General features: G+C 47.4%; 1 protein-coding gene across 7 annotated transcripts in view; it reads left to right on the forward strand.

Annotated features, from left to right (window-relative positions):
• dip2a (disco-interacting protein 2 homolog A) overlaps nucleotides 1-26240 on the forward strand; it is a 77565-nt gene that overhangs the window by 20780 nt on the left and 30545 nt on the right. For all 7 annotated transcript variants that reach the window (XM_062457324.1, XM_062457317.1, XM_062457319.1 and 4 more), the window contains exons 2-5: nucleotides 17648-17719; nucleotides 20600-20719; nucleotides 21109-21228; nucleotides 24503-24748. In XM_062457324.1, the coding sequence (XP_062313308.1) occupies nucleotides 17648-17719; nucleotides 20600-20719; nucleotides 21109-21228; nucleotides 24503-24748 (558 nt within the window). The remainder of the gene's footprint in view (nucleotides 1-17647; nucleotides 17720-20599; nucleotides 20720-21108; nucleotides 21229-24502; nucleotides 24749-26240) is intronic.

The following is a 26240-nucleotide window of genomic DNA, read 5'->3' on the forward strand; positions in this document are numbered from 1 at the left end:
CCGACAGAAATGACGTCACGGTCGACACTTTTAACCGTCGCTTGGAAGTGTCGCCTACCAGGAGAAATTTCTACTGGCGCTGATGTCGTCACATAGTGAAAAATTAAAATGGTCAGTTTCTCCGATTGATCACCTAGGCTACAAAGCGTTAACAATGTAACCATAGCTATGAATGTAACGGTAAAATGATTCTGTTTACGTCACGCGAACCTTGAGCACAGGCGACTGTTTGCCGAAGTATAAATGCAGCAGCCTGAGCTACACTTTTTTTTTCCGTCGGCGACCATTTCAAAGTGTTGGCGACCTAAGTATAAATTAAGCTTAAGTGTTTCAGAGGCCAACCCAGTCATTGGTAGTCACAGGCAGTGCTGTGACATTCTTCTTCAGTGATGAGGTACCTGGCATCATGCTCAGAGAAGTGGCCATTCATCACCAGATAGCTGGCCTGGTAGAAGGATGGAGGGAAGAACGGAGGAGGGGGGAGGGGAGTGGGGGGGTTGGATGGTAGAGGGAGCTTGACTCAGATTAACACTCCCCCTCATGGATACCTCTCAGAGGAAACCGTGGCGACATGCTAAGGTCACGCGTGACGCCAGGGGATACGGGAGCTCTTTAACTCAGTCGGGGCGATCAGCTTCAAAGAGCCGGCATGAACATGGCAGGCTTTTGATATGATGAGACCTGCTGTCTGGAACCAGCCTGGGGTTGTGAACGTACCAGCATACCTGGAGAGGAGAGGAGGTTAAATGGGATGAGAGGATAGAGAGGAGGGGAGAAGAGAGAACTAAGGGGAGGAGAGGGGAGGGCAGGAGAGGAGGAGAGTGCAGGTCTCTAGGCCTCTGCGTGCAGGCCCACCTGACTGATGAGATGTGAGGTGAAACGCTGCAGAAGGCTCTGTGATTGTGACATCACCGAGCAGGCTGGCTGTGATTGGACAGGGTGTGTTGATGGACTGAAGTCTGAAATATAACAGTGCTGCTATTGGATGTTTTGGTGCTGTGTTTGTTGTGTGTGTAAGATACTGTTTTGTTTTGGCAGAGTGCTCTTTAAGTGTGTTTGGCAGTCTAGAGATGATTAGCATGAGTTTGTGGAGAAGAGAGGCAGGCAGGCAGACAGAAAGTTAGAGAGAGGAAGAGTGAGTGAGTGAGTGAGTGAGAGAGAGAGAGAGAGAGAGAGAGAGAGAGAGGAGAGAGAGAGAGAGAGAGAGAGAGAGAGAGAGAGAGAGAGAGAGTGAGAGAGAGAGAGAGAGAGAGAGAGAGAGAGAGAGAGAGAGAGAGAGAGAGAGAGAGAGAGAGAGAGAGAGAGAGAGAGAGAGAGAGAGAGAGAGAGAGAGAGAGAGAGAGAGAGAGAGAGAGAGAGAGAGAGAGAGAGAGAGAGAGAGTCAGAAACACTGACCGACAGTAAGAGAGACAGAAGCAAGTGCATGTGGTCTCCAGCTGGACCAAACTCTCAGAGAGAGAGAGAAAGCAAGTATGTGTGTGTAAGGAACTCAGACAGACCCACAGAGGACAAGCCTGGTGGAGAGATTAACAGAACCGTCTTTTCATTAGAGGATAAAGACCATAATGGCTCCATTACGCTCTCACTACACACATGGCAGACTACAGAGATCTCATTCTTTCTCTCCCCTCCAATCCAATCCTATCCCTTCCTATCCCTCTCGCCTCTTCTCTCCCCTCCTCGCTCTACTCTCATCTCTCCACATTTTCTAGATTTTGACAACAAACAAAGCAAAGTAACGGCAGAAGTGGCGTCTGAGCTGTCTGAGTACAAAATTTCACGTTGCACACGTCTAGCAGATATGCATATGATGCAAATGCACCCACACCCGCACAGACATCCACACATGCAAACAAACTTTTGCATGGCAGGCCAACCCCAAGGGATTACTTTGCACTGTGACACAGGTGGTGACGGCCTTCTCTGTAGCCAACACAACCCTCCTCTGCTATCACAGCTCTGCTTCAGTGTAGAGTACCAAACCTGGCAACCCCACACACCTGGCAACCACACAGCCTTTGTCTTTCTATAGTGAGAAGGATCATGGCAGCCTCCCACCTCCTGACTGCCTTTAAGATGATGTAAGCTCTGATGTGAGCCGATCTGCATTAGACCCAGCCTAGCGCCATGATATCTGGCAACCACATGATGCTGTACAGAAATATTCAGTGATGCAGTGTTCTGTAAATGTCTGGACTATGTGTGTGCGTGTGTGTGAGGGGTGAATTTATCACCATACATGGTCAGAACAAAGTCTTTGTTGGCTAAAGATAATGTAGGAGAAACCCAGAGCTCTGATTGGGTGGGGAGGCTGTCCTGTTAGAGAACCTTCAGCTGTCTTTACATCCGTGAACGAACAACCTCCCTGCACCTGCTGTGTGTGTGTAGGTTTATATGTGTAGGTGTGTGTATGTGTAGATGTGTGTGTTTGTAGGAGACCGTGTGTGTGTATGTGTGAATAAGGGTTTTTTGTGTGTTCTAGCTCCTATATCCTGCACCTTACACACAAACAAAGACCCGGCAAACACAATGTAGGCTACATTATGTACAGCCCTTTTTAACACACACACATACACACACACACACACATTGTTATGGACAGGTCTGTCATCAGCAGGTAGTCCCTCAGTAAGTGCTGTATGTGCGTGTCTGTGTGCGTGTGTGTGTCTGTGTGCGCATACGTGTGTGTGTCTGTTTGTGAATGCCCATGCGTATGTGTGACACTTCCAGCTCTGGTTTGTTTTGCCCGTGGCTCTTGCTTGTGTTATGGTTAATCCCACCATCTTTATTTCTTGAAAGAATACCTGGGAGAATGAGGCTGTCTGTCTACTCCCTGGACAAATACACAGACAGGCAGGACTGTAGAAATGCTGAGGTGGAGTTTTCTGCCGTGGAGCAAGCATTGCTCATCCACTCAGATTAGACATCATGTCATTCCTGACATGCGGTAGACAGGGGGAGCTCGGATTATAATCCATGGTGTCACATCATAACATAGCATAGCTATGAGTACAGTGCAGAACGTCATAGTATAACAGTACAGTATTGTGTTGTTTCGTGTTAGTCTAGTAGTCTAGTATGAAGTAGCCTCCTGCTGCAAACTTTATAGTGGTCATACTGAACATACTGATCATACTGAATGGGGACATGCAAACAGTGGTGTTTTCAATGTTATGTTTGTATGTCGTAAAACCATTGTGGACGTGTGTGTGTAGTGTAATAGTGTTTGTGTGTGTGTGTGTATTTGTGACGTGGTTGTTGACCACAGCGTAATTCATTGGGAGCAGTTGGAGTGACAGGTGGGATATTGAAGACTTCCTCTTTTCAATGACGGTTGATTACAGCTTTGGTGTATGGATGTGTAGGTGTGTGCGTGTGTCAGAAAGGGAAATAAATATTCCCATCCTCCCTTATCATCCTCCCTCTCCTTCTCTCCTTTTCCCTTTTCCTCCTCCTCTATTCTCCTCTCCTCCTGTTCATCCCCATCCTCCCTCCTCCTCCTTCTCCTCCTCCATGTGAGAATCACACACACACACACTCAGGGCCATCCCACAGCTCTAGCTTTAGCTTTAGTCCTGGAGAGCCTGACACACACACACATGCTGCATTGTGCCTCCATGTCTGTGGTGATGTCTCACATGACAGCAGTCAGCACCAGTGAGGTGTGAAGCAGAAGTGGTCTGGCTGGTTCTCCTGGGTTCTCCTGGCTGTGTTTTCTCTGCAGGACATAGACTAGGAGGGGATTCTGAAATCTGGGAGGATGGAGGAAGGGAAAACTGAGGAGACAGGAGGAGAGGGACAGAGAGGGGTCGACAGGAGAGGAGAGACAGAAGAGGAGAGAAGGGGAGATTTCGCTATCACTATCTCTCTTTCTCTATCTTTCTTAGACACACACACACACACACCAGCCCCCGCTCTGCTAGCCTGGTGAGACATAGTGATTGGATGAGGCCAAGCTGTCCTTGCGCTGCTCTCTTTAAATCAATCTCTCAGACAGACACTCTACCTCTCCTCTTCTGTCCTCTCCTGCCCTCTCTCCTCCTTTTCCTCTCCTCTCTCTCATCTTCCTTTTCATCTCCCCACTTCTCTCCTTTTCAATCCTCTCTCCCCTCTCCTTTCTTCCCCTTTCCTCCATCTCTCTTGTCCTCTCAACTCCTCTCCTCTCTTATTCTCTCTCTCTCTTTCTCTCTTTCTGTTTTCTTCTCATTCCACCAGTCCAGCCAGTTAAACCAGTTTGTGTGGTGAAACCCAGAACCCTTCATGGTATCGTAAGTGTCTGTATAAGTTATAAGATAAACATACTACTTCATGTATTTGTTCCAGTCTCAGTAACTGATAACCCAGTTATTAATACAGTGATTGCTTTGAGTGCTCAGGGCTATGTTTGGTGGAAATGTATTGATGTTGATAGGTAATAAAATGTGATTGATCTTCAACCAAAATGGCTTAGCGAGGCCGGGGGTTCGTAGAGATCTAGGTTATTGACTTACCAAGCAAGAGGAAAATCCATGCATGTTTGGGGAATGTCCCCTGACAGCAGATGATAGTAAAGAGCTCTGCAGGCTGGGTGCTTGAGCATGACAGCTGATTTATAGGAATCCCATGATGAACAAAACACAGTGTCACCCATTAAGACATGCAGGAGCAGGTGTCTCATATAATGAGCTGCAATGCAATGAGCTATGATAGCTATTCAGACAGGCTGCCACCTCTTTAGGCAGTTTAACATGTGCATGTGTTTGTGTGTGTGTGTGTGTGTGGGGGGGGTAGGGTTAGGGTTAGGGGGAAGCAAGAGAATGACTTGCTTCTTTATGAGAGAGTGAGATACTGTGTGATAGAGTGAGAGACTGTGTGTATGTGAGTGTATTGGTGATAGAGAGTGAGACTGTATGTGTGTGACCGAGAGTGAGAGACTGTGTGTGTTTGTGCCTGCCTGGCAGCAGGACCCTTTTTTTGTCAAAACCCCTTCCTGTTGTGTCCACACACACACATGCAGTATGCAAACACAAACACTCTGCTGGTCATGGTCCGGCAGCCTGTAGCAGCACAGCCTTCTGCTCCGCTCGACAGAAGGAGAAAGGAAACAAAGAACCCACTTCCTGTGCGGGCTGCCAACATTCCACACAATGGAGCAGGAAACGCCTGGCAACTGTGGAGAGGCCACCGAGTGTGAAGGAGAGATAAAGTAATATCTCTCTCCTCCTCCCCTCCTCTCTCTCTGTCTCTCTCTCTCTTTCTCTCTTTTTTCTCTCTCCTTTTCCTCCTGCGCTCCACCCTGCTCCCCTCCTCTCTCTGTTTCCATCACTCCTTCTGTGCCTTTTTCTTACATCTTCTCGTCCTTGTCTCTCTCTCCTTCCTTCTTCACCTCATCTCTTGTTATCTCTGTCTGTCAGTCTCTTTCATCACACTCCCTCTTTCTTCAGTCTCACATCTCTTCTTCACCTTTTTCTCTCTCTTCACTCTCTCAGATCCCTCTGGTTCACCCAACCCTTCTGAAACCACAGAGATTATAAATAAACACATCATTTATTGAAGTCTTAAGAGGAATGACCACTCTGGTTAGTCACAGAGAATGCTGCCAAGGCCTTTATGTCTGCATGTAATTTTTTTAATGTATTCAGTCAATGAAGTTGTCATCAATCTCCCTCATCACGTCTTGGGGGGAGAGGCTCTGCTGTCACCGTGGAAACCTTTGCTTGGGCCATATTCTCTAAACAAGGGGAAACTAAGGTGGGGGTGGGGGGTGCTGCATCAGACAGATGCGGTGAGTCTTTAAATCATCTCACTGACACACATACTCTCACACTCACACACAGAAACACCCTTAGTAGCAGTGGTAAAAAAATCCAATTGGCTGTGGTCAATACTGAACTGTTAGCTGTGTTTGAACTGTTAGCTGTTTTTGAATTATAGTTCTAAGTTGTCCTCTGAAGTCTGACATCATGGGACCAGTAAAACAATACCGGACAAGGAAGAGACGGGGGGAGGAGGAAAAGCAATAGGTAAAGGCCTAAGAAGAGAGTGAGAGGGGGAGAAGGGAGGGGTACAACCCACTGTGGACAACCATCATGATTCATTCCCCCCCCCCCCCCCGACCCTTTGGAGACACCCCTGGAGACCCCCTCTCTACCCTGGTCTTTCCTCTCTAGTTCGCTCTTTTGGTCTTCTCTCAGACAGACAAACAGATGGACAGATGGATGAACAAACTGGCAGACAGACAGACAGGCAGGCAGGTACCAGGGGAAAAGCACATCCTTTTCTGTCTCTCTTCTCACCACACTATTTTTAGAGGGACATTTCTTTCCTGGAGACGTCATGAAGCGATCAGACGGTTGTCAAAACAGACTACGTCAGGAAATGGGGCGCAAAGTCAAGATGTGAGAGATGTGCTCAGAGCTTAGCTACAGAGACTAACTCACCACTGCAGACTAACTCAAGTAGTGGTGTACTTCACTCGTTCACACTCTGAGGGGAACAAGTGGACAAGTGTCTAAGACCCTCTTCTACCACTCTGACGCAGTTAGGGTTTAGGGTTAGTCCATCTGTTTTAGAGAGGGGTCAACTGTTTTGAGGTTGTCACACTTTTTTAGATTTTATTTTCCTCTCTCTCTATTTTTGTTTCACTTGTGTGTGTCTCTCTATCCCTCTCATTCTCACTCTCTCTCTCCCAACCTCTCTCTTCTTGTCTCTCTCTCTTTCTCCCTGCATCACTAGCCTACATCTGCATTCTCAGACACTCCAGTGTTAAAGCAGCACAGCTCACAGCAGTAGAGAGTACTGCACTGCTGTACTAACAGCTGTTAGTGCATAGCCCTGGTTAATGTATTGTAGCAGTAAACATGCCTGGCTTTAAAGGCAGATACATACACAGTCATGTATGTGCAGTATTTTCTGTTCACATGTTCCCTGTGTTCTGTGTTCAATGTTCCATGTGTTCCGTGCTCAGGGTTCCATGTTCAGCGTTCAGTATGTTTAGAGTTCTCAGTATGTAATGTGTTTACTGTAATGTTCAGTGTTTAATGTTCAGTGTGTACTCTGCAGTACTCCTCCTTTACCCCCTTTCCACCAAAGTGAACCGGGAGCTAGTTCGGAGCTGGTGCTAGAGCCAGTTCGGAGCTGGTTCAAGAACGGAGCCTACTAAGAACCGGTTTGCTTTTCCATGGGCTAAAGAGCCACCACAGAGCCACGTCATTACGTCACTGTATACGTCTCATCTTTCCTAGCAACGCTAGCGCGGCAGCGCCAAACACAAAGCAGAGCCCGTCTAAAGGCTGTTTATTAATCCGAAGAACGTGTTTTCTTGGCTATTGCGCAATACCCTGGACTCGCAGCAGTATGACAACACTGGAATTATCAGCGCAACATTTTATAAACTTTTGCTGTATAGTGCTTGTGTATTACATTTGTGTTAAATATAGGCTCAATAGCTCATAACATTTGTGTTTGTCATTTCACTCATTTGATAGGATTATGATAAAACGCCGCACTGCACCACGTCTGCACTGCACTGCGATGCTAGCTAGGTTATCGAAAAGTCGGAGCAAATTTACAAATTAGCAGTTTCATCAATAAAATAAGTATATTTTCAACAACTACACTGCCTACTTCTCGTTACATTTTAATTCAGATGCTGATTTACAAGTACCGTTTAGCTGAAATATAAATTGTAAAAACTTAGAGCAATGGCGGTCAAAGGATTCTGTTTGTCTTGTTGGTCACGGTAACCCCGCCCCTGACGCAAGCGGTCCTTTCTTGGTTCACAATCTAGCCCAGCTCCGAAGTGGTGCTTTTTGCGAACCACGTACGAACCACTTACGAACCACTTTTCCGGTTCTCAGTCTGTCGAAAGAGAAAGAACTGGTTCGCAATTAAGCACCGGCTCCGAACCGGCCCCCAAAATGCGTTGGTGGAAAAGGGGTACTTGTGGAACTGAGCCAGAATGACAGTATTGGATGTAGCCTGAACTAGCTAAACTGAACTGGCTTCCTTACAGCACTGTAAACGCAGCCCACGCTCCACACACACACACATGCATGCATGCAAATACACGCACACACATGTTTACACACACTCACACACAGTCATCACTGCCTCACCATTCACATGGATTTGTCAATGGGGGCCGTGCTGGATGGGTGGGTGCACAGAGGGACTGGAGGGGAATAAACTGAACTGGCTTCCTTACAGCACTGTAAACGCAGCCCACGCTCCACACACACACACACATGCATGCATGCAAATACACGCACACACATGTTTACACACACTCACACACAGTCATCACTGCCTCACCATTCACATGGATTTGTCAATGGGGGCCGTGCTGGATGGGTGGGTGCACAGAGGGACTGGAGGGGAATAGAGATGTGACAGAGAGAGGGGAGGAGGAGGGGAGGGGGAGAAAAGGGAGGAGGGGGGATAGAGATGTGACGGAGAAAGGGGGGCGTAGGAGGAGAAGGAGGGAAGGGGGAGGAAAAGGAGGAGGGGGAGGAGGAAAGTGTGAGCAGCCAAGGACATGTCAGCAGAGAGAGAGAGGGAAGGAGAGAAGAAGAGGCGTGGCTCTGGAGATGCTTTGTGCATCTCTAACTCCCTCTGTCGGTCAGTGGTGAAACTACACCTGATCTAGTGGCTGAAGGTTATCATGGATCTAGGTGATGGGGATCATGGGTGTTGGTGTGTTCACAGACAGCCCTATCTGACTCTACTATTATCAAAATTGGGTACCAGTTAGAATCTAGCACCAAGTGGGCCAGGAGGAATACTGCTTGTATGTCGCTGTGTGGCTGTATTAGAGTATCTGCATGTGTGTATGACTGTGTATGAGTGTGTGTAAGTGTGTGTGTGTGTGTGTGTGTGTGTGTGTACAGTAGTCTCAGCAGCATTACTAGCCTTGTAAAGCATCTGTGGTAAGGGGGCGACTCAGAAGAGTTAGTTAATGAGCTCTCACACACACACACAACACACACACACTTAAAAACACACACATACACACACACACTTAAATAGGGGATGTTGTGGGCTGGATGAGGCAGACGAAGTGAAAGACTCACACACGCACGTGTCGCAGTGGGATCTCTGTGGCTACAGATGCTGAAGGCTTCTTTTACGCAGTTCTGGTCCCAGTTGCTGTACACCCTGTACTAGGGCTAGACTAGACTATAATACACATGCAGACCACACCAACACAATACAGACACCACACAACACAAACATACTCTAATACACACTACACACACCTTAAACTCCACGTGCATCTGCAGTGCTGAGTGCTGTCTGTGTAGGAAGTGCTGAGACAGAAGCTGTACTGCACCAAGGAGGGAGAAAGGGAGAGGGGGGAGGAGCAGAGAGAGGAGGGAGAAAGCGAGAGGGAGGGAGGAGGGGCCGAGAGAGGATAGAGAGAGAGAGAGGGGCAGAAGGGGGGCAGATTGCGGGAGGAGTGAGGGAGAGAGACAGAAGAAAGAGGAGACATAAAGTGAGGGAATGAGAGGCAGACAGACAGACAGACTCTTGTCCTCTAAGCAGAGAAGAGCTGTCTGATCTGAGCCATGCTGCACTGAGCAGTTCTGTCCTTGGATGAACTGGACACGTGTCTAGAAATAAGAGGTGGACTGGGGAGGAGGAATGGTGAGAGAGGAACGGAAGGACAAAGAAATAAGGAGACAAGATGATCAAGGGGTACCAGGTTAAAATCCCTGCTGTGTGTCACTTTGGATAAAAGAGTCTGCTAATTGCTTACATTAGATGGAGAGAGAGCTGAGATGGAGAGGCAGAAAGAAAGAGATACGAGTGACAAAATAGAGAAGGAGAGAGAAAGAAGAGGGGAAAGGTAAAGCTGTGTGTGTGTGTAAGTTGTGTGTGTCTGTGTGACAGATGGAGATGCTGGTCCTCCTGCTGATTTCCTGGTGAGATCAGCCTGTCACTAAGGTGGAGCAGCTGTGTGTGTGTGATGTGTGTGTGTGTTCTGTCAGTCAGTCTGTATGAGCTTTCGGTTATTCTCAGTTTGATGACTGACAAGATGTTCTGTCAGTCTGTGTGTGTGCGTGTGTGTAGTCAGGTTGGTGACACCCTTGTGGTCTGTGGCCTACCAGTGTGTGTGAGAGAGGGGGCAGGGAGAGAGAGAGAGAGAGAGAGAGAGGGAGAGTTGGTTGTGTTAATTAATTGGATTGCCACAGGGCTCATGTGTAGACATTCTAGACAGCTCTGTGTGTGTGTGTGAGAGTAGTGTAGTGTAGTTATAGTGTGTGGGCTCTGTCTTCCTATATAACTGTATCTGCCGAGAGAAAACACTGTTACCATGGTAATACCCCCCCACTCATCCACACTGCAGCACCCATACCTCCACACCTTCCACAGGGACCTGCCTGCCTGTCTACTTGTTTGTCTGCCTGCCTACCTGTCTGCCTGCTTGCCTGTCTACCTGTCTGTCTGCCTGCATGTCTGTTGATCTGGCTGGTATAAGATGAGGGTGGAGAGGACTCTGCTTGTCTGTGATAGTGTTGACAGTGACTCCTAGCAGAGAGTCTGTCGGGCAACTCCTTCAGCTGAATGTTTCACTAAACTGAGTCAGTATGCCTGGCAAACACATACCACACACACCCTCATTTTCACACACACCACACCCTCAAACACACCGCACACACCCTCACTCCCACACACACGGTGGGTGTTAGGGTTAAATTTCCTCTAACCCTCTTATGCTGTTACTGTGGTAAGGAGCTAATGAATGGTTCTAATGATACACCTCCACATCTGCCACAGCCACACACACATAAACTGCACACAGACACACACAGCCACGCTACAGTAGTACTTCCAAAGCTCTCCAGGTGCAGACACAATGTGACGCAGATGAATGGAGTGTAATGGTGCCAGATCAGTAATTAAACACACACACATGTAACCCACTCATGCAGTCGTGTCTCAGCCTACTTCACGCATGACTGTCCTTGGTCTTCAGTTTCATGCAATAAACGATGACTCGTGTGTTTGTGTGACAATGGTCTTGACTGGTCAGGACTTGACTAAGCTTCCTGAACAAGAGGACAGACCCAGAGTGTTTACTCCTCTGGTGGGCTATATACTTGTTTTTCTGTGCGGTGTCACATGCCGGGGTGTGTGTGGGTGTGTTCCCCCCAGCCCAGCTGCATCCCCCTCTCCTTCCTTTACCCCCCAACAGCACAGTACTGCATGAAATGTCTTATTATTCACACTGTCTGTCTGCTCCGTTCCAGACCTGGAGGGGTGTGTGTGCATGAGTGTGTGTGTGTGTGTCGGGGGGTGGGTATATTAACAGAATGGCAATAGAGGGCTATGGAGATGCTTTAACCCTAATTCGGAGTCACTGCTTAATTAAAAGCGATGTGCTGACGTGATTGGACGCGTTAATGGATGGAGACTGTGTGAAGCCCAGACGCTTGAGGGAGGAGAGAAAGGAGGGAGAGGGGAAGGATGAGGAGGAGGGTCTCATTTGCAGAGGAATTCTCACTAGTGAGAAAGGAAGAGATGAAGATGAGAAGGAGAGGGGAAGTAGGAGAGGAGGAGAAGGTGGGAGGAGAGGATGAGGGAAGGAGGAGGAGAGGAGGATGAAGAGAGGAGGACGGTTGTATTTGCAGAGAGGAAGGGAGGGGGAAGTCATTAGGTGTTCATCTGATCCTCCTTTATTCCTCCACCCCCCCTCTTTTTCATCCCCCTATTCTCTCTCCCTAACCCTCGCCCCCGTCACCCCTGACTTCCAGCTGAATAGCAGCCCACCCCCCCCCACACACACACAAGATACACTGTGGTGTTTCTTATTGTGTTAGTGTGTGGTGTTTATAATAGGGTTAGGGTATATACTATTTCTATTAAGGTTGGTGTAAATGTGGTGTTTCTAGTAGGGTTAGGGTATCTGGTGTTTCTAATAAAGTTGGTGTGCATGCTGTGTTTCTGTTAGGGTATATGGTGTATCTAGACCCTAGCTGGATCAGAAGAAGAGTGACCTAGAGGTGAGAGCTGTCATGTTGTTAGTCTTAGTCTCTGAACACAGCCATTGTGGGTCTACTTAGTGTGATTGTGTGTATGTATGTGAGTGTTCATTATCTCTGTGTTCATAAAGCCCTAATGGGGTCTAATTGACATGCAGCTATTCATTGACACTGCCAGGAGTGGATAGGACCCTCCCCTCAACATGACACACACACACGTGCATACCCAACACACACACCCAACACACACACACCGGGTCACATATCTGTCACTGTTACCATCACAGTATAAAAGTAATTTATGTACAGGAGCTTGTTGTGACATGCTGTGTGTAATATGACGGGCAGGCTGCTGGAGGGGGAGAGGGGGAGAGGGGGAGAGGGGGAGAGGGGGGAGTAGGAGGGGCATTCAATTGAGGGGGGAAACAGACTACCAGACAGAACATGAGGGGTTTGGACAGAGTGGGAACGAGCGACAAAAAGAGAAAGAAGAGCTTTACTCTCTCTTTTTCTCTCTCTCTATGAAAGCAAACAAAGGAACTGTAGGGAGCTAAACAGTCTGTAGTTAGTTCCTGTCTGGAGCTAGCTTGTTTGCTTGTTAGCGTATTAGCCTGCTGGACCCCTGTCTGGAGCTAGCGTGTTAGCCTTCTAGCCTGTTGGAGCCTGTCACCTGACCTCCAGGCTGCTTCAGGTGAGTGATAGAGGATAGCAATCTAGGGTGTGTGTAAAGATTGGAGGGGGATAGTGGAGCTGTGTGTTTATGTTTGTGTGTGAGTTAGTGTATGTGTGTGTGTGGATGTGGTAACTGTGTCTGTTGACTTGGGGTAAGGCTGCTTGCCTACTAGTGTTTGGTTTGGATCAGGATTAGGCAGGTTGAGCCGGTGACAGTGTTGACAGTACGTACTGCTGACTGAGTTCCTCTGGTTCTGTGTGGCGTGGCTGGTCTTTCTCTCTGTCTCTCCCTCTCACTCCCTCTCTCTTGTTCTTTCTCTCCCCCTCTCTCTCTTGTTCTTTCTCTCCCCCTCTCTCTTTCCCTCTGTTCTCTCTATCCCATTCTGTATCTATCTATTTCTCTCTTTCTCCCTCTCTTTCCCTCAGTCTTCCTCAGTCTCCTTCTCTTTCTCCTCTCTCTTATTCAGATCAGAAACAGGCCTTATGTTATGGTGTAGAATGGTTCAAATCAGGACATAATGAATCATGTGAGGCACTGCTCTCTCTCCATCTCCTTCTTCTCACTCTCTGTCACTTTTCTGTTACTGTCTTAATATTGCCCTCTCTGTCTCACTCCTCTTTCTCCCTCCCTTTCTCTCCGGGTGTTAGAATAGTGGGTTAGGGGGTGGGGGGTGTTGGAGAGAGAAAGTAGCCGAATGGCACCAGATTAATAGGGTTAGGGTTTACTGGTATGGTGTGTGTGTGAGAGTTTAAAAGACAAGGATGCTGCAGTCACACCATAAACACATACACACACAAAAATACTAGTTTGTGCGATAGACTAATGCGCGGGGGGGGGGGATAGTTTGTGCAATAGACTAATGCGTTCTGCAGAGAAGGGAGACTGCCATTTTGGAATGGAAGGGAGAAAACAGGACTGAGTAACACGGCAGATATCGCTATTAAAAAAAAAGATTTGTTTTTTGTTTTTTTGACAACGTTAAGGCTGCAGGCGTTTGTTGCTTAGGCGGCCGCCTTAACTGAAAAGTGCTGCGGGAAGCCCTGACTTTAACACACTCACACACATAACCCTTGCTAAATATGCTACCTATGTGTGTATCCTCTCATCTGCTACATTATTAGACTGCCAGCTGGAAGGGAGCTTACACACAAACACACACACATGCACAGCTTCCTTGTGACATTGTGACACTGTGAGCCTAAATGCCACTTAATTGTCAAGCCCTCTCTTGCTTCTCTAGGGGCTTTGGTTGTGTGTGTGTGTGTGTTTGTGTGTGTGTGTGTTAGGAGGGGGCTGCAGTACCCCAAGAGCACATTCACTGCGTAAAGCAGAGCGGAACTCCGACACTGGGCATCGTTCCAGTTAACTGTAGGATGGTGTGTGTGTGTGCTGTGTGTGTGGGTTGACATGGAAGTCTGGAAGGCTCCACCTGGGGTGCAATAAAAACTGTGAGTGTGTGTGTGTCTTTGAAGACAGTTGTGTGTGTTAGATACAAATTCTTCTGATTTAGCGTCCTCCTAATCGTTAATACATTCCGATTCTCCTTCAATCTCCTAATGAATAATTTATTGTCTGGGTCTTTGGGGGTTGTATAGCTTGATAGCACGTACAACATAGGGCTCTGGACAGGCCATAGGACAGTGTGTTTGTCTCTCTTCTCCTGTGTGGGTGTTGATCCTTCTCAGCTCCTGTGTGTCTACAGGAACAAGCATAATATGATCCTCAGTCGGAGGTCAGTCTGTTGAGAAGCAGATTCCCCTCCATTATCTAATGTGGTTTACCAGCAGTGAGCTCCCACTTAATAGCCATCAGTCACTTATAGACCAGACCAGACCTGTCCTGCTCCCCCTCTTTCTTTCTTTTTATTAATCTCTCCCTTTCTTTCCTCTCTCTCTCTCCCTCTCTTTTTCTCTCCTTATCCTTTGCTCTCTCTTTCCCCCCTCTCTTTCTCGCTCTCTCCTTCTGTTCTCTCTGTCTTTATCCTTCTCTCTCAAAACCTCCCTCCCTCTCTCCTCCCCATCCCCAGGTATTGTGTGTAATCCGAGGTTCAGATTTTCAGTCAGTGCTACAGCAAAGGCAGTATTCAGATTAATTATTTCCTCCTCCGCTGTAGGACTAGGCTGTGTTCACAGCACAGTTTATCATCATGTCTTTTTCAGACAGACTAGGACATTTGGCTTGGGCTTCAAGCCCGCATCCATCTTCCCCTCCCTTTCTCCATCCCTTTATCTTCCTCCACCCTTCCTTTCTTCCTTACTTTTACATTTACATTTAGTCATTTATCAGACGCTCTTATCCAGAGCGACTTACAGTAAGTACAGGGACATTCCCCCGAGGCAAGTAGGTTGAAGGGCCTTACCCAAGGACACAACGTCAGTTGGCACGGCCGGGAATCGAACTGGCAACCTTCGGATTACTAACCCGATTCCCTCACCGCTCAGCCACCTGACTCCCTAACCTTACTTCCAGTCACCACCATCCTTCCCTCTCTCTCTCCCTCCCTTCATTCTCCTCTAACCTACCCTTCATTCCTCCCACCCTTCCTTTCCTCCATCCTTCCTTCCCTCCCTTCATCTATCCCTCCCCCCCTCAATACCGATTTTCCGCCATCCATTCCCCCCTCCATCCATCCATCCCCCCTTCCATCCATCCCTCCCCCGCTCAATCCATCCCTCCCTATTCCCTTGTGATATGCACCATGTTGACCTCTGAATCCTATCAGCCACCCCTGAGAGATCCCTATTGAAGCTCAAATTGAGGAGGAAAGCCATGTGTTTATGGATGACACACGTACGCACATTCATATGCACACACACACTCACACTCTCACAAACACATACACAGCCAAACAGAGCATCATTAACACGGTGACAGGACAAACTGGATAGTGTTAGGGTTATAGTTAGCCTTATCTTGGTGGCTGCTCAGCTGTGTTTGAGACAAGGACTAGCTGCCCAGAGACCACAGTAGACCTCCAACAACCTCTCCTACAAAACCATTCAATATTACACAAACACAGTTATTTGTTCTCAGATCACACTGGTTCTGGAAAACAGTCTTGATGGATGTGTGTGTGGCAGGGGGATTAGCAAGGATGGACTGCTCGAGAATAGTGTTCTATTGTGTCTATTGTGTTCTATTAAGCTGTTTGGCTGTAGTTTGCCACACACACACACACTCTCACACACATTCCCACACACACACCCCTGCCGTGGGGCGGGTTCCTGCAGACAAAACCAGAGACAGGTCAGCTGGTTCAGGCCAAACCCAGACCCAACCCAGATCCAGATACCAGACCCAGCGCCCGGGCCCAGACCAGCCCAGACCAAACTCAGACCCAACCCGGACACCAGATCCAGCTCTAGACCCAGCCTAGACCCAGCCCAGACCCAACCCAGACCCAGTTCCGGACCCAGCTTCAGCTCCAGACACCAGACCCACACACCAGACCCAGTTCCAGAACCAGACCTAGGACAGTGGTTCATTGTCTGCTGGACCTCTATCAACACTACAGCAATTCGGCCCTGCTTGAGACCTCAGGTCCAGACTGACAAGTCCTGGAAGCTGCACACAGGACTAACACCCCTGACCCCTGACCAACAGTCCATGTTTCAGACCACAATATGACCTTGCTTCAACATCATGTGGAAAGACTTCACCATGCGGTTTTGACGCATTGAGTTCATTGGTTGACTAAGATGTTACAACACTCTGGCTTCTCTCTTCATGATAGATAGCTAGGCTTCTCTCTGTATGTCAGATAACTACGCTTCTCTCTGTATGTCAGATAACTAGGCTTCTGTCTGTCATGTCAAATGTTTCTTTGACATTGCACGCTGGCCAGCAGTTTCCCCCCCCTCTCTCTCTCTCTCTCTGCTCTTGTCCTTCCTTACGGTGGAGAGATGTGTCAGGACCTGTCATGGTGAAGCCCAGCTGCTTGTTTTTAGTCTCCTCACTCAGCCGCTCTGGGTGAATCAATATAGCCTTTGTCTGCAGAAGACAGACCCTAGCCCCAGCACCGGCCCCAGCCCCAGCCCTAGCCTCACCCCTAGCCCCAGCCTTAGCCATTGCCCTAGCTCCACATCTAGTCCTAGCCCCAGCCCCGGCCCTAGCCTTAGGCCTAGCTGCAACCAGTCTGTGTGGTGATGATGAGGATGATGATGATGATGATGAATATGGATGATGATCCACCATGATGGTGATGGTGCAGCACTCTTAATAGTTTTATAAGAGTATGTGGGCAGTGTACTTAACATCTACACACACAGAGAGACACACGCAGACATCTGAGCTGCCATAGACCTGTAGTCAGCAGTATTTGCATGTGGTGAAGCCGTGGAAGAAATGTTCCAAACATGCCAGACAAATTCGCTTTTAAATACCTGTTCCTGAGCTGATCTTATCCTTGAAATATTCACTGGAAAATAACACTCTTCTGCCATTGTACTGGTCTCTGTGTACTAGTCTGGTCTATGTGTTCTAGGCTACCCATACGGAAATGTAATATACTGTATGTCTATATAAGACATCCCCATATATGGCATATACTGTATGCTCATCTCTGTTTACTAGCCTGGTCTCTGTGTACTAGTCTGGAGCTGGAGTGTATGTGGGGGGGAATGGGGGGTCTGCTCTGGGGTATGCTGTTGGTCACACTCTCTAGGTCGCTGGATTTCAAACACAAACGTCTATTCTTATTGTTCGGGAGGTGGGATGAGACATAGGCATTGTCAAAGACACACACGCATGCACACACACACTGTACGCCTCCACAGCAAGGCTCTGGTGCCTTGTGGTGCCAGCACAAGAGGCTGACGCTTAGCAGCGTGATGTAGGGTACACACACACATACAGTACATGCACACACACACTTACACACCACTACAACGACATATCTTTGATAGACTAGTGACTCACCACCTTTCTCTCCCTCTCTCTCTCTCTCTCTCTCTCTCTCTCTCTCTCTCTCTCTCTCTCTCTCTCTCTGTCTCTTTCCTTTCTCTCTGTCCAGGGGATATCACTCAGAAGGGCTATGAGAAGAAGAGAGGCAAGCTGCTGGCCCCCTACATCCCACAGATACAAGGTAAGACTCCTGCAAGTTAGCAACAGTTAGTTTAACTTTATAGGGTTAGCCTGAGATGCAGTTCATAGCAGGTTAGATCACCTGCAGTTAGCTTGCTAGTTAGCCTGCTAGTAATCTTGCTAACTGTTTTAACTATTTGCCAGGGGATGTTGCCTGGGAAAAGCACCACACGAGGTAAAGTTGGAGTGTAAAGAGTTTGACCTTAGAAAAGCGACACAAAAGGTCATTTCAATGCATTGCTATGCTTTCCTCTCTGCAGCATGGTAAAGGTTGAGGCTTAAGTCCTTGACTGGCTTCTGCAGTCCTGAGAGCTTGGTCTCATATTCATGCTGTGCAGGAACCTGATTGTGTGTGTGTGAGGGGCCTGAACTCGGCTGTTCCAACATACAGCAGGGTTCACAAACATGTTCTCTCAGAAACACTCAGAGACTCTAAGTGAGGACAGCAGAGAGTGTGTGCCTATGTTTGAGTGGTGTATGTTGGTATGAGTGTGTGTGTATGGGGTGGGATGTGTGTATGTTTATGTGTGTGGGGGAATATGTCGGTGTGGGTGAGTGTATAGAGTGTGTTGGGGTGTGTGTGTATGGGGTGGAGTGTGTGTGGTTGTGTATGTATCCATCAACTTCTGTATTTTTAGCCTCAGTCAGTGAAAGTGACCATGGATGAAAATACCATGAGGTTTGTGGTGTGTCCTAGAGAGTAGTATCTCTGTCTTCCTCTGTCCATCTCTCTCTTCCTCTCTTTACTTTTGGTCCTCTCTCTCTCTCTCTCTCTCTCTCTCTCTCTCTCTCTCTCTCTCTCTCTCTCTCTCTCTCTCTCTCTCTCTCTCTCTCTCTCTCTCCCTCCTTCCTTCTGCCTGCAGTTTCTCATTTGGGTTCTGCAGAGTTCTGGTTTGGCTTGGTCTCAGAGAGTGAAGCCTCGTAGAAAAAGGAGGCCAACTCTGCTCTTCAAGGCTTTCCACCAGAGCTGCTCACTACCAGACCTGTTATTTGGGTTGGGGTTATTTTCACCCAGAGTAGACGCCTGTCTCTTTCTGTCTGTCTTGCTATTTCTCTCTTTCTCTCTCTCTCTCTCTCCCCTCTCTCTCGCCCTCCCTTTCTCTCCTCCTCTTTTCCACTCTGGCTCTCTTTCTCGCTGTCTCTTTATTTCACGCAGTCAAATCCCTCTCTTCCCCTCTCCCTCTGTCTTTGTGTCAGCCCCTGAGTGCTTTCTGTCAGTGAACCCAGATCATCTATTCTTCTGACGACCTGAGGACAGTCACATATAGGTGCAGCCCAGGGACGGGCCTGTGGAGAAGAGGAGGCCTTTCTGAAAACACAAAACAAGGGGTGTGTGTTTGTTAAGGGTCTGCAGGGGTGAAATATGACCTGAACAAGTCAACGATGACACGATCTGTCACAGAGGTTCATGTGTTGGAGGTAGCTGCGGTATAAGGCACAGCATGTAATCAGATGTTTCAGGAAAGCAAAAGATCCCTTAAAGAAAGTGTTGAAACTGTAGATTATCTCTTTCTCTCTGTCTTACTCTTCCTTTTTCTCTCTGACTCTCTCTTCTTCTCTCCTTTGTACAGTATTTTTAACATAATGTAACTGAAAGAAGGTTGCTGGTTACTGTTGTGTAGATGTCTCTTTTCCTAAAATGCACCCCCCAACATGTCGAATACGTCCTTCTAAAATCACGGAAAGATTGTTAATTCATTCCTCTGAAATAACTGCCTAAGTGGTTTATTCATTCGATTAGCTTTCCGGAATGTTATTCAAATCCTGACCAGACCTTTATTCTGCATCTTGCTTCTGCTGTAAGTTTATGCAACTCGTTATCCAAGCTAATTGACAGATAACAGGCATGATTACACGTGATGTGTACAGGAACACACTCCGCCGCTGGATACAGACAGGTGCTTCAAATTCATCTGAACTCCTTTTCAGCCAATAGCAGCCTGTGTTGTGACACACCAGGGCTGTGATTGGCTGGATCCCTGCACGTCTGTGAAGTCCGTTCTCCCCGGCAACCCGACCTGGGAGTCTGACTTGGTTGATCCAGCTGTGTTCTCTGGAGCGTGGTCTTAAATGTGACTAGGCTGTTACAATGACACAGGAGCTTGGTGGGAGAGAGATGTGTGTGTGTCTGTGTCAGTGTGTGTGTCCGTATGTGTGTCAGTGTGTGTCAGTGTGTCCATGTGTCGGTGTGTGTGTATCCGGTTGTGTGTGAGTGTCTGTGTTGGTGTGTTGGTGTGTATGTGTATCAATGTGTATTCTTGTGTCTATGTATATGTACAGTACATGAGTGGACTACCGTAGCTAGCCATGCAGGGAAGTGAGAAGTATGGTTTGTTTGTGCTGTAACTCATCAGTGCTGAGTTCCAGTGTTGCTGACGTTGTGGACAGCACTGATCCTCACTAAGCTGCAACTGAAGCAGGCTCTGTACTCAGTCATGCTCACATCAGCCTGGCTGGGCTTTCCATCCAGAACGGACTGGATGAATCTCACTGTGTGTCCCTGACATGGTGGGGTGAGGCTGGGGTGAGGGTGGGGTGAGGGTGGGGTGAGGCTGTTGTCGCTGACATCAAGGAGTGTGAGGTTGAAGAGTAAGAAGAACTGGAGCTTGCTTTGGGCACAACCACGGTTGGTTTTGAAAATGGCTTTCTAGTCCTGAGAAGTGAGTAAAGAATGAAGGTGAATTCAGATGGTTTAAATGCACAGTGCTGTCTCCTGTCAGAGGATAAATGTAAGTTTTGAGCTGATGTAGGCCGGTGAAGAACTGATGTAGGCTGTGGGCTGTTGAACAGTGGAAGGTGTCTGTCACATTAATCATGCTGTGAGCGTAGAATGTGCTTTCCCGCCCTAACGTGTCCCATCATGCTTTGCGTCTGCTCCCAGGAGTAGACCCCTCGCTACAGACGGACAACCGTATCCAGACGTCCTCCCAGGCCGTCCTTCCGGGGTCAAAGCAGAACAAGTCCCGGGCTGCCAACTCACGGGATGAGCGCTTCAGATCTGGTAAACAGACAGGATTCAAAACACATAGATAGACACATTTTTTTGTCCATGTCTTGACATGTTTTTCACTTTTCTGACATGACATTTTACATGTTACACACATATGCAACAGTCATAACTACATATTCTACTGCCTGTGCTTGAGGCATTAATACAGCAGTCAGTTTGTGTAAAAAAATGAAAAATATGGAATATTTATTTATTACTAGTTATTTTGCCTGATTGAAGCTTTGTCTCCAGGTCTGCACATATACCACAGTACCATATTGCTCAACAACTAGGAACTAGAATATCTTACTAAGCTTTACATAGTCCTAGAAAGGTATGTGGATGTGCCTGTGTCCTCCCTGGTCAGTAGTAGGTAACACGTTTTGTTGTTTGTTTGCAAGATCTCCACACAGAAGCCGTCCAAGCAGCCTTGGCCAAGTACAAAGAGAGAAAGATGCCCATGCCCTCCAAGAGACGCTCCGTGTTGGTGCAGTCCTCCGTAGAGGCATGCACACCCCCAGGTGAGACCTCACTTCCTGTTACCCCCAATCTACCAGGCCTAGCAGGGGGATTTGCTGATGTTGACATCTGCTGTTGTTGTGCTGTAAACATGGACTTATAGTAGGATGGGGTTCTGTTGTGTCCTATTGTCCTAGTGGACGGTTTCCGTTTCCAGCTACTGAAGAGAAACGCGTGGTTTGGTGAATGTTTCCATTCTCAATGTGCTGGAGAGAAAGGTTCTCACCCTTCCGATGCAAGTTCAGCGTCCCACACCACTTACATAACTGAGGCTTGATCACATCGTTAAGATAGTTTCAGAGTTACTTGACCTTTAGTCTGTTTTTACAACCGTTCGTGTTGTGTGTGAGACGGAAGATGACCAGTAATTATTCCTTTGTCTGTTTTCTTATAAAGCCTTTATTGACGGACAAAATGTGTGAGTGGGAGTTATACAGAGTTATATTTACCCAGTAATATCTGTCAATGACGTCCGGTGTTCAGCTTCAAGTGCCTTGCTGGCTACCCACTTGCTAGTGCGGTTAGCTACTGTGAGTGTAGGCTGGTGGTAATGAACCCAGACCAGTGCCTTGTTGGGAGGGGCCCCTGAGCCTCATGTTGACGACAATGATCCAGGCCACAGCACAGCAGCGTTTAACTGGATTAGGAGCTCCGGGGCTGTGGTTCACCTAGGGAGGAGGTGGCACCTCTCCATGGCCCTGCTGGAGATCCCCAGGAGCCCTTTTCAGTCTATTGTTCTCCAGAGTTCTCAAGATGGTCGTCCGGTGCCGGGGACTGTATGGTTCTCAGCACCCAGAGCTTACAGGGTCTTGAAGCAGCTGCCTGTAGACCCGCTCACACATACTCATACACAATCCAGTATTATCAGCATTAACAAATGACTGAACTCTTACATGCTCCCAGATAATCAGCTAACCCTAAAATAGTTGTTCTTACAACACTTAATATGCTGTACTGTCCTTCTGAAATTACAAAGAACCTGTGTCTGAGCTGGTTGCATAATAAGAAATAAAAGATTATTTATTTCTCTCTCTCTCTCTTTCTCTCTCTCACACTCTGTCTCAGTATCTCTTTCTGTATAGTTCTAGAGTGAAACGGAGGTGGGGAGAATAACAAACAGAATGATACATTTATGATAGCCCCCTGAGCTCTGTTCTTGGAGAGACTTGCAATTTGATCTAGTTAGAATCAAACCTCCCCCTCCCATGCAGTACAGTACAGACCGGTTGGCCAGTCTGGAAATACAGAAATGTCAGTACCAGATTATTAAAGTTGAAGTACATCATAAATAGTTATTGAGACACTGTTATATAAAGAACATGTTTGAAATATTTAAAACATTCAACTTGTAGGCCTGTGTGTTTTTTCTAATTTTTCTCTCATACTCTCGCTCTCTCTCTTTCTCCAACTCTTTCTTACTCTTTCCCTCTCCTTTCCTCTCCGTCTCTCTCCCTCTCAGTGTCTCAGTCTCAGTCAAGACTGTAATTGATTGCTTTGCTCTTAACCTCCTCAGGGTAATTATCAGGCTGATTAATACCATCACTGGTCCCCCTTATCCTGCAGCATCCATCAGTCTGGGATGCTGTCCCTCTGAGCCCTGTCTGGCCTCTCTGCTTCTCTCTCCCCCTCTCTCTCTATCCTTACCCTCCTCCTCTGTCTACCATCTTTCTCTCTGTTTCTCTTTCTTTCTACCCTCCTCTCTCTTTCTCCTCCCTCTCCCTCTCAAGCTCTACCCTCCTCTCTACCCTCCTCCTCTCTACTCATTGACAGTTATTGTATTTCCCAGATTAACAGTCCTACCCTGCACTCTTGTGGGTGCTTTTATGTGTGTCTGTATGTAGATTTGTGTGTGTGTGTGTGTGTATGTGTGTGTGTGTGTATGTGCGGGTATTTAAGAGGCGTTCTCATGACTGGGAAGCTTCACCAGGTCTCTCCTGGCTGAGAAGCGTATGTGAGCCAGCTCAGCCCGAGCCTGTGATCACCAAGCTGTCACATGATCGGCTTTTCAAGATCTCCTCAGAATGCAAATCTGTCTGTGGTCTCTCCTTGTGTAACGTATTGATCCTGGTAGAAGTACAGGAAGATCTCATGCTTAAAGCTATGAAATGGAACAAGTTCAAACAAATGTTATACAATTTTTATTCTACCTGCCCCTTTTGAAATGGTGTCCTTGTTTTGATCCACTGCAGCGCCTGGAGGGGAGGGGGGTGTTTGTCTGCTGTCTGGCTGGGTCTCTGGGTGTCTTAATGAGTCTAGCAGGAACATTGGCTCAGCTGCAGTGGGTTCATCTAAAACATAAATCTTTAGTTGGATACAGGGGTATTTTTACAGTGTCACCATGCTTTGCTGTGTCTCCACACACACACAAACACACACTTTTACACAGACACATGCACACACAAACACGCATACACACACTCACAACAGTGTGTACAACAGCTGTATGGAGAGATCATTATAGTCAGGTAAACACAGTGTGTCATGGGGGAGGCCAAATTCTCTATACAGATAGTTAAGGATACATAACAAAACTGAACAGCAGTAGAGGAAACACTGTAGAGGCCATTAAAAGCAGAGCTTGAAAAGCTTATGCTAATATTTGGAATTTAAATATGAAGAGTTTATGAAAACATTCATAAACCTTCCACATTCATCTACCTGTCGCCTCCTGGTCACCTCCATCTCCATCCAGCTCATCTGGTCCTGTCCATCCCTCCCTGTCACTGGTCTACACATCTGTATGAAAACACATATATCTGTATATAAAGGGTATAGTACACAAGTATATATCTGTATATAAAATGTATAGAATACAAGTATAAATCTGCATGCAGAGTGTATAGTATCATATAGAGTGTATAGTGTAAGTATACTGTATATCAGTAAATAGAGTGTATAGTATAAAAGTATATATCAGTATACTGATATGTAGTATATATCCGTATATGGAGTGTATAGTATAGAACTATATGTCAGTATACTGACATGTAGTATATATCAGTATATAAGTATACAAGTATATCCGTATATAGAGTGTATAGTATACAAGTATATATCTGTATACTGCGTGTAGTACATAGCTGTATATGACCAGTACACTGAGGGTGACAAGCCTTCATGAGCAGGTGAACCATGTTGCTATGGTAACACCCTGGTGTCAGTCATCAACTTCATCATCCTGGCCCTGTCTCTTTCTCTGTATCCTGTCCCTGTGACCTTGTGACCTTAATCCCCTGACCTTGACCCTGACCTGCTGCCTGTATCTTGACCACACAGACACCTCCTCTGCGTCGGAGGACGAGGGCTCGCTGCGGCGCCAGGGACGGCTCCACACCACCTCCACGCCCTACCAGGGTTCCCACTCCACTGTAGAGCACTGGTTTAACCGCGTCATCCAGGGCTCGTCCACATCATCCTCAGCCTCATCCACATCATCCCACCCGGGAGGGAGGGCCGCCCACGCCGCCAACGCCAACGCTGCCGTCACGGCCCTGGCCGACCTCATGGCACACACCCAGCTAGGTCAGTGACCAATCAGCATCCAGATGGAGACCCGCCCCTTTTACAGACACACCCTCACCTAGCCCTGCTGTTGAACAGAGAGTGTAACATGAGACCTAAACCCAACACAGACACACACACAGACAGATAGCAGAGCAGGTGACTTTGTGCTTATCCTGCCGGCCTGTCAGTCATCACCCATCCCTCTCTTCTGAGGCAGAGTTAGAGACTCCTCCCTTCTGAGATAGAGACTCCTCCCTTCTGGAAGTAGAGACTCCTCCCTTCTGGAGATAGACTCCTCCCTTCTGGAGGTAGAGACTCCTCCCTTCTGGAGATAGACTCCTCCCTTCTGGAGGTAGAGACTCCTCCCTTCTGGAGATAGAGACTCCTCTCTTCTGGAGGTTGAGACTCATCTCTTCTGGAGATAGAGACTCCTCTCTTCTGGAGGTTGAGACTCATCCCTTCTGGAGATAGAGACTCCTCTCTTCTGGAGGTTGAGACTCATCCCTTCTGGAGATAGAGACTCCTCCCTTCTGGAGGTAGAGACTCCTCCCTTCTGGAGATAGAGACTCCTCTCTTCTGGAGGTTGAGACTCATCCCTTCTGGAGATAGAGACTCCTCTCTTCTGGAGGTTGAGACTCATCCCTTCTGGAGATAGAGACTCCTCTCTTCTGGAGGTTGAGACTCATCCCTTCTGGAGATAGAGACTCCTCTCTTCTGGAGGTTGAGACTCATCCCTTCTGGAGGTAGAGACTCCTCCCTTCTGGAGGTTGAGACTCCTCTCTTCTGGAGGTTGAGACTCCTCTCTTCTGGAGATAGAGACTCCTCTCTTTTAGAGCAATAGAGATTGATAGTTAGCTAAAGAGAAAGACAGAGAGATAAAAATAGAAAGCAAGAGAGACAGACAGGGAGGGGGGGTAATAGAGAAAGAGCGAGAGGGAGAGAGAGTGAGAGGAAGGGAGAGAGAGAAATAGAGATTCACATCCTCTCTTCCTCCTTACCTATTCAGCCAAGTCAAGGTGCTTGTCTCCTGACACACCCCTCGACCTCCACTCACTTCCCACTGTGTTTGCACCAGTGCTGACCTACTGGTAAGTCTAGGGTAGAACCCTGAGCATGACAGAGATAAATAAAGACACGTTCATTCATGGTCTTAATCAGCCTGTATAAATAAATGAATCAGATTACACAAGGCATAAACATAGCTCACCATGTTCTTGGCCAGAAACAGACAACGATGTCAGTGAGTGGATAGACTAGCCTGGCGTCACCAGACCAGTTCGCAAATGTGTTTTAGTCTGGTACCTCTCAGCTGATTTTTGTGATTCAAGAAGTGGGATTAACAGGCAAGGACCAAAATGTCAGTGGAAGCACTAAAATTGGATAGATGCAACCAATCAGAGCAACAAAATGTCTTCTTGTTTGTTTGAAAAAATTCCCTTCTCAACGGTACTCTTCTGTTCAGTCATTGTATCAAACTCATCCCATATCAGATAAACGATTGTGATTTGTC

This window comes from Osmerus eperlanus, chromosome 3 (genome assembly GCF_963692335.1).
Source record: "Osmerus eperlanus chromosome 3, fOsmEpe2.1, whole genome shotgun sequence".
In the NCBI taxonomy this organism is placed as follows: Eukaryota; Metazoa; Chordata; class Actinopteri; order Osmeriformes; family Osmeridae; genus Osmerus; species Osmerus eperlanus.